This window comes from Polypterus senegalus, chromosome 14, assembly GCF_016835505.1.
Source record: "Polypterus senegalus isolate Bchr_013 chromosome 14, ASM1683550v1, whole genome shotgun sequence".
NCBI classification, from domain to species: domain Eukaryota; kingdom Metazoa; phylum Chordata; class Cladistia; order Polypteriformes; family Polypteridae; genus Polypterus; species Polypterus senegalus.
The window spans coordinates 78,591,114-78,608,619 of record NC_053167.1 but is presented as its reverse complement, the minus strand read 5'-3'; the positions used below and the strand labels follow the sequence as shown (position 1 = coordinate 78,608,619).

Below are 17,506 nucleotides of genomic sequence, written 5' to 3'. Positions count from 1 at the left end.
CTTGGAGAATATAGTCTGTTCAGATGAGACCAAAATTGAACTCTTTGGATGCCATTGTGCAGATCACCTCAAAAGCACCATACCAACAGTGAGTAATTGAAGGAAGGATGAATGGAAAAATGTACCGGGACGTTCTTGATAAGAATCTGCTGCTATCTACCAGGGTGCTGAAGGTGAAATGAGGGTGCACATTTCAGCAATACAATGATCCCAAACACACAGCCAAGGAAACTCTCGATTGGTTTCAGAGAAAGACTGGGATTCTAGCAGCTTTATTTTCTATCTGGCTTGAATCCAATTGAAAATCTATGAATAGAACTGAATTTCAGAGTTCATAGAAGAGGTCCCCAGAACTTTCAAGATTTGAACACAGTTCAAGAATGGGCCAAAAGCACACCTGAGAAATGCATGCAACTATTTATTCCATACAGGAGGCATCTTGAAGCTGTCATTACCAACAAAGGCCTTTCCACTAAGTTTTTCATACATTTCAGTAAGCATGTTCAATACTTAGTCCCTGTGTCCACTTTATTACACATAATGTATGGACTTATTTGTTTTGATTTCTTTGTATGTGTGGATTACTTGGGTTGTTACCAACATCTGGTGATAATTTCACATCAATAGCCCCATTAGAAATATATTTACTGAGAAAAACGTTGACACGTTCAATGCTTTTTTTCCCCCCCGCTGTATGTTATGATTGGCACTATAGCCACTGTAGGAAACCTCACACTGTTGCAGTGTGGTCCTGAGGTGTCACTCATTGCACTCGGGTCTCAATCCTAGTGGGTGCAGCAACATGCTATCAGCATGTGCTCCCAACCTCCAATACACCTGGCCTTACTCCCCTTTCCTCTGGTCTCTTGCATGCACAATATATGAACCTTCCTTCTAAATCTCTCTCCTTACCAGTCATACTGCAAACATTCAAAGTTTCTACCCTCACTTTCACTCTCTTTATCTTCCTGCTCTCGCTCTGTTGCTGGACTTGCCTTCCCCCATTTCTTCTCCTTCTTTAGCCAACAGTAGCCCAGCTTCCTCCAGCACTTTGTTGGTTAACAGTACTGGTGGCGACCATTGTTAACCTGGGCCTTGACCTATCTGGTATGGGATTATGTACTGTTTTTTGCATATTGATCTGGAAAAATTTTACACCTAATGCCCTTCTTGGCATAACCCTCCCCATTTATCCTGAATTGGGACTGGCATGAAGAAGCACGCTGGTTTGTGCACCCCCTAAGCTTGGGTAAAGTGCCATGAGATGCTGTTCACAAAAGAAATGCACTATATAAAATTAGTGTTTAACAAATGAAGAAGGATGGTAAAGCAAAAATCCAACTGAACAGCATTACTGAATGAAGTAAACATTTGGAAAATCCTCAGTCATTTATGTAGGAGGCAAAGTTTTACTAAGCTAGGCCAGTAAGGTGCACTCAGCCCCCCTATGCATTCTGTAATTTAAAGGGTTCATGATGAAGTCAATAACTGTAAAAATAATAGTAAAGAAGATGGATGGGTATTTTATCAACATCTGTTAATTCCTTATGTTTACAATCACTCTAATGGCTTATTACATATACAACAGCTAGTTTGGCAAAGCAGTAGTGGCATAAATTGCAACAGTATTATTATCAGTAGAGAATTGGAACAGATATGGGTCAATAGCGACTCATAATAAATGCTGAACTTTCATTTTTGAAAAAATAATAGTCAAACACAGTTGTAAACTTGCTTACATTGACAGGTTGCTAAGCTGAGTTTTTAAAGAGTGAAACTGAGGTTCTCCATGTGTAGAAAAAGTGATACATGTTATGCAAAAGTGACTTATGCATGCAACTATTTCTTTGCGTTTCTCTGTAAATATTGATTAACAAAAATACTTTTAATTCCACTTGAAGGAATCCCATAGGAATGACTCCACACAATATTTATTATTAGAGGTTAAACTATTATTTTTCTTTTCGCTTTAATTTATTGTTAACCAATTCTGCCACTAGACATACTGATTTAAAATAGTTTATTTTAAAAGTTCCAGTTTATTTAATGTAAAATGATAAATTGTTTAATATAAAGGTTATTTCAAAGCATATCTTTATTTTTGGCAGATGCTGCTAGCGGAGGAGCTTCATGTAGCTCGCTCTGAAAAACGTCTGGAGGTTGATGTAGTGAACTGCTATGGGGAGTTGACATCTATGGATATTGACCTTCCTGAAGAAGATGCAAAATTACTTATAAGTAAGGGGTTCACATTTATTCATCTAGATTAAACAAATTTCATCAAGGTAGTATTGGGTAGTGGTTGTCCAACAAAAGGATTGCACCACCATTGCATTACATTTTGCAGTTACTACATTGTATTGGGTCAGCCAATACACTATTGTGAATGTGTTATCATTATCTGGTATATTTTCTTTTAAATCAATTGACGATTTTTAAAAGCTGTTTTTTATATATTTGGATATGGTACTTTTACACTTTTTATACATATCAAGAGTTGCATCACAATGGAAATACTGGTGTAGCTTTAAGATTCTTTCTTAGTTTTGTATTTAGTAGAGCCTACATATTTGGTAAACAAGACAGACTAGGAAAGTGAACAGAGTTGTTTATGGAGAAATTTTTGACTTGCCTGTGACAAACAAATATTTTGGTTAAGTGTTTAACATGCATTTATGATGATGATGTTGTTGTGGATGCAAATATGTTTTTTAGAAGCCTCAAAAAGTTTAAATGCAGAACACATTCCATGTGTAAAATATAGTTTATTCAATGCAAGGAAATTGTGACTGACTTGAAAAAGTGCAATTCACAGTAATACATCTGCTTCTGGATGTTGTGTTCAGTGATATCAAATTCTCAGTGAGTGTTTAGCTATTGGATGGTTATTATATTTATCACAGTTTATGTGTAAACTGGAAGACAGAGTAGATCTAAACAAAAGAGGCAGTGTGAGGTACTCATTGCATAGCTACCAATGCAGTTGTAGGTTCAGGTTCTAAATATCAAAGTTGAAATGTTTCTATAACTATGGTTTCTCTTTCCACATAAATAAACCCATAGCTGCACTAGTTTATTGTATAAAATAGAGTGCGCTGATAAAAGACTAGGAATTTAGGTAAAATTTTCATTTTGATGGTTTTCAATCCTCTGTCAGTCAATGAGACTAGTTGGACCTTATGCTTGAAAAATATTTCTTTTTAGTTATGATTTATTTTTTGCTATTTTTAACATGGTTTTAAAAAATATTTTTTATCTAATAACATTTTTATTTGTGTTTACTTAGGGAAAAAGAACTTGGCACAAAATCTGCTTATTGTCCTGGACACAAATATCCTTCTCAGTCATCTAGACTTTATTAGGATGCTTAAGGAACATGGAATACCAGGTAATAATAAGCCTTTTTAACTCAAGTATTTCTTTTGTTCAATATATACTAAATTATGTCTGTTCTCAGGCTGTGTAACCATATTTGTCAAAACTGATTTTTATCCATTTTTTTCAGGCATGGGTTTCCCTGTTTTAATTATCCCTTGGGTGGTTCTACAGGAACTAGATGCTGTCAAGAATGGAAAGCTGTCTCTTTTAGTGGTAAAAAAGGCAATTCCAGCAGTTAACTTCATATACACCTGTTTGAAAAGCCAAGATCCACGATTATGGGGGCAATCTATGCAGCAGGCCTCCCAGGAAACATGTACGTTTAATATGCTGCATTTTTATTCTGGGAGAGGAGTGATGCTAATTTTAGGTTATTGCACTGTTTCCTTTAATTTTCATAAGTCAAGCATTACAAATCATTTTAATATTTGTACTATGTGTTGCCATGTAGTACTCTGTAGCAGTATTCAGAATTAAGCTACAGTGTCTTCTTTCCACTGACTAAATTATTTTTTTCTACTAGCAGACTTCAGTGTAACAAATTTTTGATCAAAAAATAATTAGTACCACCTTTTTATATTGTGCATTTCACATTTTTTCAGACAATTTTCTACACTATCTTACTATTTTTTAGATGAATTTATACCCAAATCATGCATTTTAATGTTTCTTTAAATTGTAAATGATATGAAAATGTATGCCTCACTATTTAATTGATAAATCTCAATTAGAGATAAGCTATTTTGATTTAAATTGCTTATTTTATTTAAATTTGTTTATGTTATAAATTATGTAGCTAGTGTTGTAGAGTTGCTTAATTGCCAAATGAGGGTGCTGGTGTCACACATACTCTACAGAAGCTTTACATTCTTATTAAATGAACAGCTTCTTTGGTGTGCCATAAATAATATCAAGAGCCTTTGCAGAACAATCCTTCTAATGAAAACATTCTTTATTTAAATGTATGTTTAGAAGCATTTCACACATTTAAAAAGTTGCAGGGGGACTAAGGCCCATCTCAACAGCAAAATAGTGAATTTAAATTTGAATAGTTATTTGTTGATAATTTAAATAACTTAAGGTTTTATGATTGTATTGTACAAAGAAATCTGCAGCAATTCTAAGGGGAGCTATTAACAGTTGATTTTTAACTTCTTGATTGGTTTAGATATTTTATAATATTTTATACAGTTTACATAGAACAAGCATTACTTTCTCATGTTCTGTTCTGAGTGATTTTTTATATTCAGTTTATATTTTTATACTGCACTTCACTGAGTGAAGATGTAGACTGTTTTAATAAGTTCACAGGTAGATACAAATATACCGTTTATACATTATTAACTACACAATGAGTAAACGTAAATAAACAGATTTGTTTAAATACAGTGAATATGAAACAAAGTGGTTCAGAACTGATAATCGTAAATGGAACCCAGTACTATCTATCCATTAAATAATTGTTGACCAATGAACTGAAGTCTGTTAAGATCTCTTGTAAATGATAATTTTGTTTTGTACATCATGAAATACTTCTAGATAACCACTGTGAGGGAGAGATTTAAATTTTACTAAATATTTTATTTCCAGGATAATTTATGCCACTTAATGATGTACTCATTTACACTTTCATACCAATTTATTTTGCTGTTATTCTTTGTTGGTGAAAAATTATTGTCACACAACCCTGATTCATAAACAGTGTAATCTGTTATAAGTTCTTGACATTTTTGACATTCTTTTAAAAGCTCATTTTAGGAGTTTATTATTTCAGTATTGAATTGACTCTGAAAACAATTATATAAGTCCAAGCCACCCACTGATATGGCTTTATAAATTGGATCAAGGATTTCAGCAATTAAGCAAAATAAATGGGGTCAGAGATATGTTGTAGTTCAGCTTGAAAAGAGTTTTCAGAGTGATGTTATGGTTATTTATTTTGCTGACTGATACCACATTCCTAATTGGGATTATTTGAATTGTGGAATCTGCCTTTTGCTATATTAATTGTACTTTTAATTGTGCTGAAGTACTGCAATATCCCTGGTGACTTCTCCATATACCAGAAAACAAGCTAGAAATAGAAAAGTGGTACCAAGTGCCACAGCAGAATACCAAGAGGAGAAACTCTTTGTAACTAATTTATTATTCTAACCAGAGCATGCTAGACTGAAGCTGTGAATCTTCAGCCTGGATTCAAACAGGCATGAAGATCTTTCAATAGATTTATGTTTTACTAGCAAACAATCAAGATGGATTTTTAAATAGAAACCAGGAGAAAAAGCATAGTCAAAAACCAAATAAAGAGTCAAAACTGTGAGATTCTTTGGCATGAATACCAAAATGAAAACAAGAATCAAAAATACAGGCACAAGTCAAAAACCAAAAAAGACTTAAAAAAAATATTTTGTAGAAAAAGGTGTTCTTGAAAAGGTGTTTGTATCCACCAACTTGGATAAGAAAGTGCTTCCACAAACAACCTTTTAACCTGTAACATTATTAACCAGGTGGTCACAATGTCTGTGTTTATTCCCCAACACCACAAGTTGTAGTCCTAGCAAGGAGAAGACTAAATGGGTGCGATTAAAAATTAACAAAATGGGGGAGAAAGTGCCCCAAATTAATTAACAAAACCAAAAGTAAGCTTAAATAAAAAAAAACTAATGTCAAATTCAGATTCTACAGCTCAGGAAATCCACAAAACTAGTGTTAGTTCTCATAAAGCATGGAGAAAAATATACAAAAAATTGAATAATAAACCGATTCATAACACTTGATTTCTCAGTGTTTTAATAATCCTGGGAATTTTTAGTAGACTGGTATCTTAAAATCTTAATGAATGCTCTGGTTTGTATATAATGGTAAGTTCAGATACTGTAGGTAATTAGTGCCTAGGCCATTTAAAGCTGAATATGTAAGAAGTAGGATTTTGAGCAAAGTCTCACTATCAGCATTTTTAATTAAGCAAATGGTGGTCTAGAATAGTATGAAGGAGATTGTGAGCATGCGCTGATTACAGTGTGTTACCGCACCCACTACACAGTGGTTTCCCTGGATTGGGATGTCAAGTAATTAATCCTACTTGAAATAAATGCATGAATTAATTTCTCAGTACCCTACATATTTACTGTAGAAACTGTTTAGCTGCAAAAAAAAGGTTTTAGGTACTGTTTATATGTGTGTTTTCAAACACAGACTGGTGACAAAGGTCATTTATAATTGTTCTTGATCCTGCCAGGTTAGACTACAGATGTTCAGTACAGCAAGTCTAGGAAGCAAATTCTTAGCTATAGATATCTTCCATACTTGATTAGACTTTGTTATCCAATTTTGTGCAAAATGTGTAAATTATGACTTAAAACACAAGTGTCTTTCTTATACATTCACTCTTTACTTTCAGTTTACTCCACCAAATACTCCATATTTGTGGTGTGTTCATCTGTAAACTCTGGATTACCTCTCAAACACAGCACTGTACTGTTGACCAGCCAGGAAAAACTTAAGTTTTTAACTTGCATTTTTTTTTTTCAGATGGTTTGAGTATTGAAAATAATGATGATCGTGTGCTGCAGTGCTGTCTTCAGTATCAGAACATGTATCCAAATGTAAATGTTGTACTTTGCACGTGAGTGGTTTCACTGCTTTTTACTGTATATGTTATTTCAATAAGCCAGTTTTAATATATCCTGCAAACCCATAGTTCTATTAACGTTTAACTTAGTGTATGAGGATACTGTTTACAAGAATTTCATTACTATTAATCAGCTGTCACCTTTCTTAATGTTGCTTTTAGTTGTGACCCTTATGAATTTGTTTGCCTAATTGTAGTCATTTAAAACGTTAATAAACTAATTAATACTTTGTTTTAATTGAAAGTTTACATTTGGATATTTTAATATTTCTAGTTTCTTGATTAAGTTTTTCTTTTCAGTTTTAGAGAGAATTTTTCATAAAATCTTTGAAATATCCTGATTCACTCTTTTTTGTTTTAGTAATGACAAGAATTTGTGCTGCAAAGCCATGCTCAGTGGAGTGAAAGCTGTTAGTAAATCTGACCTTATTATTGAGTTAGAAAATCTTGGGAATAACAGATGTGTACACTCAAGTCAAGATTCCCAAAACACCTTGCATCAGAAAAAGGGTACATATTTCGGAAAACTTTCAGTGAAATTTACGGTAAATGAAAGCAGCATGATAGTGAAACTTGAGTTGTTCATGCTGTTCTTATATTTTCAAGTTTATTTTTGCATCTTGCTCTCCCAAGCAAAAATGTACTGAAATAACTTATTTTGGAAAGTGAATGAATTAATAAATATTCTGTTTTACTGTTTAAAATTGAATGCTTTTAAGCAAGCAATTAAAAAATAATAATCGCTTGTCATTTCAGTAGTGTTTTACTTTAATAAAATTATATAGTAAATGTCACAATCAAACATTAAAATCATTGCTGCCAAAAAATTAAAACCTTTTGCTTAATTCTGAGTTTAACTTCCCAAAAATATGAAAACTCACTGGTTTACTATAGACAAGGTGAAGAGAAGTAATAATATGCCATATTAAAAATTTAAGATGTGCTCAGATCCATATATTGTTTGAATTCTAGAATCATTCAGCAGACGGTGTGAAAATAAAGAGGAATTACAAGACAACAACAACTTATCAACCTGTGATGTGGCCAGCGTTATCAGTACTATTAAAGAATCTTTAAGAAAAGCACTTTCAATGGTATTAGAAACTGAGATGAAGATTGCCTTTGATAATCTTTGGACAGAGGTGAGCTGTATTTTTCTTCACAGTCCATTTTTCCAAGGATATGTAGTTAAAATGACTGAAGATTTAAATATACTCCTCTTATGCCACAATATCTAATGACTTTTTCCTAGCATGTGCTGTTCATATGATCTATTATCGAAATATAATTAGCTCAGACCACAGTATCTAATGGCAGGAGTTATGGTCAGTGTTTGATAAAGCACAGATAGTATCACATTTTGCCTGCAGTCACCAAATATGGTCATTAAATTTAATGCTGTTACCATGTCCTTATGAAAATATTTATAGACTGCATCCACAATTATTTTAATTTCTAATATTTGTTAGGAGATTATACTCACATTTTGAGAAGTATGTTTTTTTAATAACGCATATCTGTTCAATGAGTATTTGATTGTATTTTTTAGAAGGAGTTCTTTAATGTGCTGCTTTATACTTCTGTTTTCTGATTATTTTGGGCTACCATGCTGTGGAAATACTGCTGCTGTTAAATTATGTGATGAATTCCTTGATGTATGCAAATATTTGTATTTAATGGATATCTGCAAAGGTTTTAAGCCCTTGTTAATTTTTCTAAGTTTAAAAGGTAATACAATGGGAAACACATACAGTTTTTTTTTTTTTTTTATAACCTCCTCTTGTTACGATCAGCTGTTGGCTTGCTGCTGCTGCCGTGCGGCGTGATCTGCATTTTGCGCGGTGCTGTTCTGTCATATCACCTATGTCCATATATTCAATCTCTTTTCACTTTTACCTTTTCATCAATATCACATTGAATTTTGATTCCGTGTTTAGAATTACATCGTGACAATACAACATATAACTGTCCGTGAATGAATACCATTTCATTCTCTCTACAAGAAATGTGTCTGACATAACCAAGCAGGACTTTCCCAAATCTCTTTTCTTTTTTTTTACATAAGCTCTTGTCTTGTGGGGCTTCTGGCCCCGGGTGTGGTTACATTGCTTGGCACAAAGACACATCTCAGGGGACGTGAAAGTATCTCTGAGACATTCACGTCTCGCCTCCTTCCAAGATTTTTTTTTTTTTATAATAGAGAGATGTATTCAGAATCCAGCTTTAACTAGAAGAAAATATACTGTATATGTATCTATCTATCTACAGTCTGTGAAGCAAGTCTGGTGGCATTTTGTGACGTTTTTCAAAATCTTTGATTTAGGTGCTTGGGCAGACCTTGATGTTATTATGTTTAAATTATCATTTCATTCAACCTTTTTAAAGAAACACCTTTTTACAAACCAACCTTTTATTGATATGGAACATAAATTCAGTTTATCAAAGTGTACCATTGCAGTTTTCTCTAATGCATCAACATGTGGAACATGTTGTGGACAAACTTGGGCTGTGTTATAATAAACATCCTGTGACATTCACAATAGGATTTGTGTGTTCATAGCGTGCAAATCCCCCCACAGTTCTTTTTATTATTTTTAATAAAAAGGCTTGGCATTTTCTTACCTAAACTAAGAGGAAGCTTTTTTATTCCACCACAGTTAATATTCATTGTTAAAGATACAGTATCATGTTTAAAGGAGCAAGAGTGAGCTTTTGCCATTATAATACAACAAAAGGGGAGGGAAAAAAAGCTTATGTTCATAACATGTTTTATCACCCATTGTTTGTGAGCACTCAGACTTTCTTAAAGGCATAAAGGTTTACCCTTTTTGCTTAAATAATTGACAATTCATTTACTAATATGAAGATTATTTAAGCCACAAGTTATGAAACCAATTCCCAGAACAAGTCAGTAAGTTAGTATTTATTATTAAATGGCAGAAAATGCCATTTTTCATTAAAATTTTACACTGACTTAGACTTTGAATATTTCATGAAAATGATATGCCAATTGAATTGTAAATTCAGGGTCTGTATTTTTTTAATGAACATCTATGCTATTTAACTTCTACTATCCTTCTAATGACAGCATATAGTTATTAAGCATTAACTAAATCAGTACTGTTAGCTACCAATAAAATTAACCAACAGTTAATTATGTAATCTAACTTTATTCGTCTTTTTATATGTCAAAGTTGCTTGCATGGTGCTTTTCTACAATTTAGCCAATAAACTAACTAGTAAGTAAGAGAGCCTGTGTGTTGGTGAAAGTTTCAAATGTGTCCTCAATACAACAACATTTGGAGTACTTTGACTAACGTTAACAGCCTTCAATAACATGTAAATGTCCCGAGGTCTATATGGTAGTAATAAATAACGTTCAACCATATGTCAGATTGTATTGTAATATAATATCTGTTAAACACTCAAAACTACTGTATTACACAATGCTTTTGCGACTCCAGTAAACTGTTAGCTTTTGTGTAGTAGCAGTTGATGTAACATTACAGGAAGTTACAAAAAGTTATGTTTCTAAACACACCTGCAACTAGTACAGCACGGTGTTGACTTGAATCCATCTCTCAGCTCATTTATAGAAAATTTTTCACAACAATTGGGTGTGTTTATGAAACAACAGAATTTCCCCTTGGGATTAATAAAGTATCTATCTATCCATCCATCCATCCAATAGAGTCAAGCTGAGAAAACTCCAGAGCTCGACTCTGTGGAGGACGTTGTTGCTTTGCATTATACATCAGTGATGTTACATGATGTTACACTATGGTTAAGATCTGCATATACGAAGGGGTGCCTCTGTTGATTTGCTTGGCATTTGGGCAGCCAATTAAAAATGCAATTCAAACTGTTGAGCTGCTACTGACCATCTCTTTTCAGCTTCTCCACAATTTCTCTTTTCACAATGCACAGAATTCAAAGACTGATCTGTGAAACTATGGGTTTGAACTGAGATGTAACACTTAAACGAGGCCTTGTGTGATTACACCCTTTTCTGTGGGATACACTATGCCAGCGATACAAATAATAACTCAGCTACACTGTTTTGAGTGACTTGGCAAAGGTTTATGAATGTTAAAATATTAGTATTTACAGGGATTATGTTGAAAATTGTTTTTGGTTTTATTAATTTTACCTCAATACCTTTTCATAATACTTCTGTAGTCAACAAGTTTTACAAAATTACCTCACATTTTTATATAAGTAACCAGGTGACAGTCCCTATTATCATATGCCCACCCTTGATGTTAGTGCTAGCTACTGATTGTGTTTAAAGAAAACAAAATCAATTAGTACTAAAATTCTATATACTAGAATACACACTGACTTCTGGCCTTCCCAAGAATTAGTCTGTAGCCCCATTAATGCATATCAGTATTTTGATGTGCCGCATGTGTTCTATAGACAGCAAATGCAGTGTTGTCAGCCCTCTTCTTCCTATCATGTAATTGGCTTTGGCGATTAGCTTCACACTCGGCAGTCTGACCATTTTGCCTATGCAGTTTACTGCATGGAGGATGTGAACCCTGATGACATCATGAAGGCCAGAGCTATAATTTTTCTTCTTCTCATCATGTAATATGTTTCTGCAATTTTCCTCACATTCAGCAGATCCCTGCTGGTTTGCAAGTACTATCAAGTTGGGCACTGCAGGTTTGGCTGTCAGCTTCTGCAAGTTGCTTTACTGTCAACAGATGCTGCCTTTGTTCTTTTCCTATCGGCAATGCCATGTGTCTGTGCCGCTGTTTTTTACCTGTCAGCCAAAGGCATGCAGCTGCAATTCCCCTTGCCTTGACAAGGACCTGAAGGCCAATTATATAGCCAAGACAGCCTGCATTTCCAGTTCAAAGGTCATCTTACACGTATCACGTCGTAAGTTCTGGAATATGACCAAGATCAAAGTTAAGTGCCTAGTGGTTTTTTCGTGACAGATGGACAACCCCTTAGGATTTAATTTGTAGTTGGAATCCTGTTATAATGAATCTCATGGGACCATAAAAATATTTTGTTATAATGGAAATTTCGTTATAATGAATATGGGGAAAAAACGTATACTATTGTGACCAGGGTTGCCATCTCTAACAGCAGCAGCACAAGGACAGCTCTGTAGCTGCTGTGCTGCATCTGGTAAAAGGTAAACCAAAGGTAAAGTAATTGGTTGTCTTCTACAGAATCAGACTTATTGCGTAATGTCCTAAACATTGTGTGGAAAAGCACATTTACTGTAACATCAGGCTTTGAAGTGCTCTTCCTTGCACTCTCGTGATCTCTCTTCTCCAGACTCTGTCTGCCTCAGTAGTGATTCTGAGCCAGTAGTGTTGTAATCTGAAGATGGGTGCTAAAACAGGATGATTGCCCGTGTCTTGGCTCCTAACAGCTCCTATTTTGAATAAAGTCTTGAGACTGTACCTGCCTTCTCTATACAGTAATAAAGTACCTGTATTTTCCTTGAAAACCTGGACTCACCTTCCTGTCTCTAGTGCAACTCTGTGACTCAAGCTTGACAATACCTGTATAGGAAAACAACTCTTATTAAACTGCAAAAAATATTTTATTTGAAAACAAGACACTTGATATAACTTTTTTTAAATAGAAATGCAGTTATGAAAATACAGAATGAAAATGAAACATTAGTTGTAACATTTTGTAAGAAGACATACAGGTATGAATATAGAATGAAAACAAGGTGTTAAATGTAACTTTTTTTTTATAGAAATACAGGTATGAAAATAAAGAACGAAAACAAAACATTAGATGAAGATGAAGGCACAATTATAATTGCTTTCACCTCATCATTTTTCTTCATTCAGGAATCAGCTTTTTCTAGGTTTCTTAATTTTTCTTTCAGCGTAAACTGGCACTGTTTCTCACTTTCTTTGTTCATCTCAAAGAAATGTTTGAGAAGCGATATGAAACTCAAACAGTACAGTATCTGCACACGACACAACTACCAATGCGGAGGTGAGGTAAAGTACTGCCTCTGAATTTGGCTCTACGTGTATGATGTTGTGCCTACAATCTTATCAGGATTGCCCTCAAAAGACTGTCTCTGTCGCATTATTATCTTTGATGGCCATTTTTTGTCGAAATAATGCTCATTACACTGAAATTTACATTTCGTTAAAACAAAATTTGTCTGTCCGGGCCCACAAAAAGTATTCTGAAAATTTCATTACTTCAGTATTTGCTATAAAGGGACTTGACCTGTGTGTGTTTTGTATAATATCAGAATCGAAATTCACTTTATTAGGAATTTGTCTTGATAGTATTGGTGCAGCATACAAGGACATGAATAGAGAAGGTAAATATAAGAAGATAAAATATAATAATATGATAAAATACAATGCTGCATACAAAAGAATTGCTAGGATTAAAATGTCTACGCAGTCTAATGTGTAGGTATACATAGATAATGAGCAGAAGCTCAGACTTGATTAGTAAGAATAACTGCATGTGGAAAAAAACTGTTCAGGTGGTGGGTTGTTTTAGCTTTCACTGCATAAAGCCACTTAACTGTTATTTTTACTATCTTTACAGTTTGTTTGTAAGCAGGAATAAGGTGAATTATAGGATGGTCAAAATTACCAAGGTGGGGACAGGAGAGGACATGATAAGCATCCTTAATAGCTGCCTAGCAGTGATCTAGAATATTTTCTTCTCAGGCAGGGCATTTTATATACTGTTGATATTTAGTAAGGACCTTCTCCTCCTCCTGGTTAAAATTGACATGGTTAAAATCACCCAAAATAATGATTTGTGAGTCTGGGTTGTCTTTTTCAATCTTGGAGGAAAACCTGTGTGGCTTCTAGTTAATAATAAGCAAATCTATGTATCTATATATTATGACCACAAAGGGCACAAAAGAGCCCTGAACCACAGAAAAAGCAATACAATAGACAGAATAAATAAAGGATATTTATTCACTCTAAAGCACATATCCAAATCATCTTCCATAATTCAACCAAAACACACAATAACTACGTAATTCTTCCTCCTTTCTTCTTTGGTTGAGTGTTGCCCACTGTCTCCCAAGTCTGACTCATTGATGTGAGGCAATGGGATCCCTTTTAAGCTGGACCTGGGAATGCTTCTGGTCCTGTGCTCTGTCTCCCTGGGAGCAATTCGGGCAGTAAATAAAGTAGGGAGGTATCAACCAACCCTACTCTACTAAATCTGGCCCTATTTCATCCTAAAATACTAAGTAAATTGTTTTGATACAAGTATGTTGTGTGCTTAGTTCTTTTGCATTACTTGTCGTGCATGGAAAAGTACAGAAGATTTTTTTCATAGACAATCTTTTATAAAAGTATATATGATACTTTTTCATATACAGTTTTTCATATAAATGTTCCTTAAAAAATACAGATCTTTTTTTTAAGTGGAGCTAGGCTACTGGAAGTTTATTGAAATGGAATTTGCACATATAGTATTTCATACAGTCACATACATGTAATACAGTGGGATGCAAAAGTTTGGGCAACCTTGTTAATAGTCATTATTTTCCTGTATAAATCGTTGGTTGTTATGATAAAAAATGTCAGTTAAATATATCATATAGGAGACACACACAGTGATATTTGAGAAGTAAAATGAAGTTTATTGGATTTACAGAAAGTGTGCAATAATTGTTCAAACAAAATCAGGCAGGTGCATAAATTTGGGCACCGTTGTCACTTTATTGATTCCAAAACGTTTAGAACTAATTATTGGAACTCAAATTGGCTTGGTAAGCTCAGTGACCCCTGACCTACATACACAGGTGAATCCTATAATGAGAAAGTATTTAAGGGGGTCAATTGTAAGTTTCCCTCCTCCTTTAATTTTCTCTGAAGAGTAGCAACATGGGGGTCACAAAACAACTCTCAAATGACCTGAAGACAAAGATTGTTCACCATCATGGTTTAGGGGAAGGATACAGAAAGCTGTCCCAGAGATTTAAGCTGTCTGTTTCCACAGTTAGGAGCATATTGAGGAAATGCAAGACCACAGGCTCAGTTCAAGTTAAGGCTCCAAGTGGCAGACCAAGAAAGATTTCGGATAGACAGAAGTGACGAATGGTGAGAACAGTCAGAGTCAACCCACAGACCAGCACCAAAGACCTACAACATCATCTTGCAGCAGATGGAGTCACTGTGCATCGTTCAACCATTGGCGCACTTTACACAAGGAGATGCTGTATGCGAGAGTGATGCAGAGGAAGCCTTTTCTCCGCCCACAGCACAAACAGAGCCGCTTGAGGTATGCTCAAGCACATTTGGACAAGCCAGCTTCATTTTGGAATAAGGTGCTGTGGACTGATGAAACTAAAATTGAGTTATTTGGGCATAACAAGGGCGTTATGCATGGAGGAAAAAGAACACAGCATTCCAAGAAAAACACCTGCTACCTACAGTAAAATATGGTGGTGGTTCCATCATGCTGTGGGGCTGTGTGGCCAGTGCAGGGACTGGGAATCTTGTCAAAGTTGAGGGACGCATGGATTCCACTCAGTATCAGCAGATTCTGGAGACCAATGTCCAGGAATCAGTGACAAAGCTGAAGCTGCGCCGGGCTGGATCTTTCAACAAGACAACGACCGAAACACTGCTCAAAATCCACTAAGGCATTCATGCAGAGGAACAAGTACAACGTTCTGGAATGGCCATCTCAGTCCCCAGACCTGAATATAATTGAAAATCTGTGGTGTGAGTTAGAGAGCTGTCCATGCTCGGAAGCCATCAAACCTGAATGAACTAGAGATGTTTTGTAAAGAGGAATGGTCCAAAATACCTTCAACCACAATCCAGAGTCTCATTGGAACCTACAGGAAGCGTTTAGAGGCTGTAATTTCTGCAAAAGGCGGATCTACTAAATATTGATTTCATTTCTTTTTTGTGGTGCCCAAATTTATGCACCTGCCTGATTTTGTTTGAACAATTATTGCACGCTTTTCTGTAAATCCAATACACTTCATTTCACTTCTCAAATATCACTGTGTGTGTCTCCTATATGATATATTTAACTGACATTTTTTATCGTAACAACCAATGGTTTATACAGGAAAATAATGACTATTAACAAGGTTGCCCAAACTTTTGCATCCCACTGTATAATGCTGTGCTAAAGCTAGTTCTGTTTGAACTCAGCAACCAATTTTTTTTTGTTTATGTTCTTTTAAAGATGCAGATGATGCATCTTTTTTGTGAGGTATAGCAATACCATTGGAAGACATTGAAATGGAATTTGTACATATGGAATGTGGCCAGGTCCTATGCATCACTTTGTAATACATGGAAATGTCCAGAAGATGGGGGCATTGTTCAGTCATCCTATTACTGTTGTACAGAAGTTAATGTTTTTTTATTTAATTTTATAAAATATAGTTGATGCTAACATTTGACCATTAGACATGACAGCTACAAGAACTTACAGGAGCTGTCATAGTGCAAAAGAAGAGAATACATAGGTCCATATACACTCAATAATATAGTAACATTTGAATCAAAAAGTAGTCAGCACAAGCCAAAAATATATATGTGGTATGTATGCTGTGACAGATTAGGGTTTTCTCGCACCCTTGTTCCCTCAGACACCAGATAAAAGTCCAATTATAGGATTTATTATAATAATAAAGTGCACAAAGCACGCTCCTCTCCACAATACTCAATAAAGAAATTAACAATAAACCAATCCTCCAAACTCCCAGACCCTTAGCCACCCTGCCTCCCAACTCAGCTCCTCCGTCTGGGATTTCCCACAGTCCTTTATACTCCTTGACCCGGAAGCGTTTCACCCTCTCTGTCCATGTGACCTGGAACACTTCTGGGGCAGATAAAAATCCTTCTTTTCTTCACCCAGGAAGCACATCATTCGCTTTGTCCACGTGACTTTAACGTACTTCCTGGGCGTAAGGCAAATAGTCTCTGGGCCTCCCTGCAACGACTCCTGGCAACCCCCATGGTATCCAGCAGGGCTGTGCATTAAAAGTCCATTTTCCATAATTCCCTGCCGGCATTAGGGGCACCTCAATGCTGCAAGGAGGGCTCCATCTGGCGGCCTGGGGGTATTGGCTGGGATGAACGGCCGGCCATGTACCACAATGTGTGTTATATATATATATATATATATATATATATATATATATATATATATATATATATATATATATATATATATATATATATATAACTGCTCAAAAAAATTAAAGGAACACTTTGAAAACACATCAGATCTCAATAGGAAAAAGAAATCCTCCTGGATATTTATACTGATATAGACTGGGTAATGTGTTAGGAGCGAGAGGATGCCACATCGTTTGATGGAAATGAAAATGATCAACCTACAGAGCCCTGAATTCAAAGACGCCCCAAAAATCAGAGTGAAAAAATTATGTGGCAGGCTAGTCCATTTTGCCAAAATTTAATTGCAGCAACTCAAAATTGTACGCAGCACTTTGTATGGCCCCTGTGTTCTTGTATACATGCCTGACAACATCGGTGCATG

General features: G+C 35.1%; 1 protein-coding gene across 5 annotated transcripts in view; it reads left to right on the top strand.

Moving 5' to 3' along the window:
* swt1 (SWT1 RNA endoribonuclease homolog) overlaps positions 1-17,506 on the top strand; it is a 121,301-nt gene that overhangs the window by 57,388 nt on the left and 46,407 nt on the right. For all 5 annotated transcript variants that reach the window (XM_039735728.1, XM_039735730.1, XM_039735729.1 and 2 more), the window contains 6 exons: positions 2,109-2,238; positions 3,287-3,388; positions 3,506-3,694; positions 6,910-7,003; positions 7,371-7,519; positions 7,982-8,151. In XM_039735728.1, coding sequence (XP_039591662.1) covers positions 2,109-2,238; positions 3,287-3,388; positions 3,506-3,694; positions 6,910-7,003; positions 7,371-7,519; positions 7,982-8,151 — 834 coding nt within the window. The remainder of the gene's footprint in view (positions 1-2,108; positions 2,239-3,286; positions 3,389-3,505; positions 3,695-6,909; positions 7,004-7,370; positions 7,520-7,981; positions 8,152-17,506) is intronic.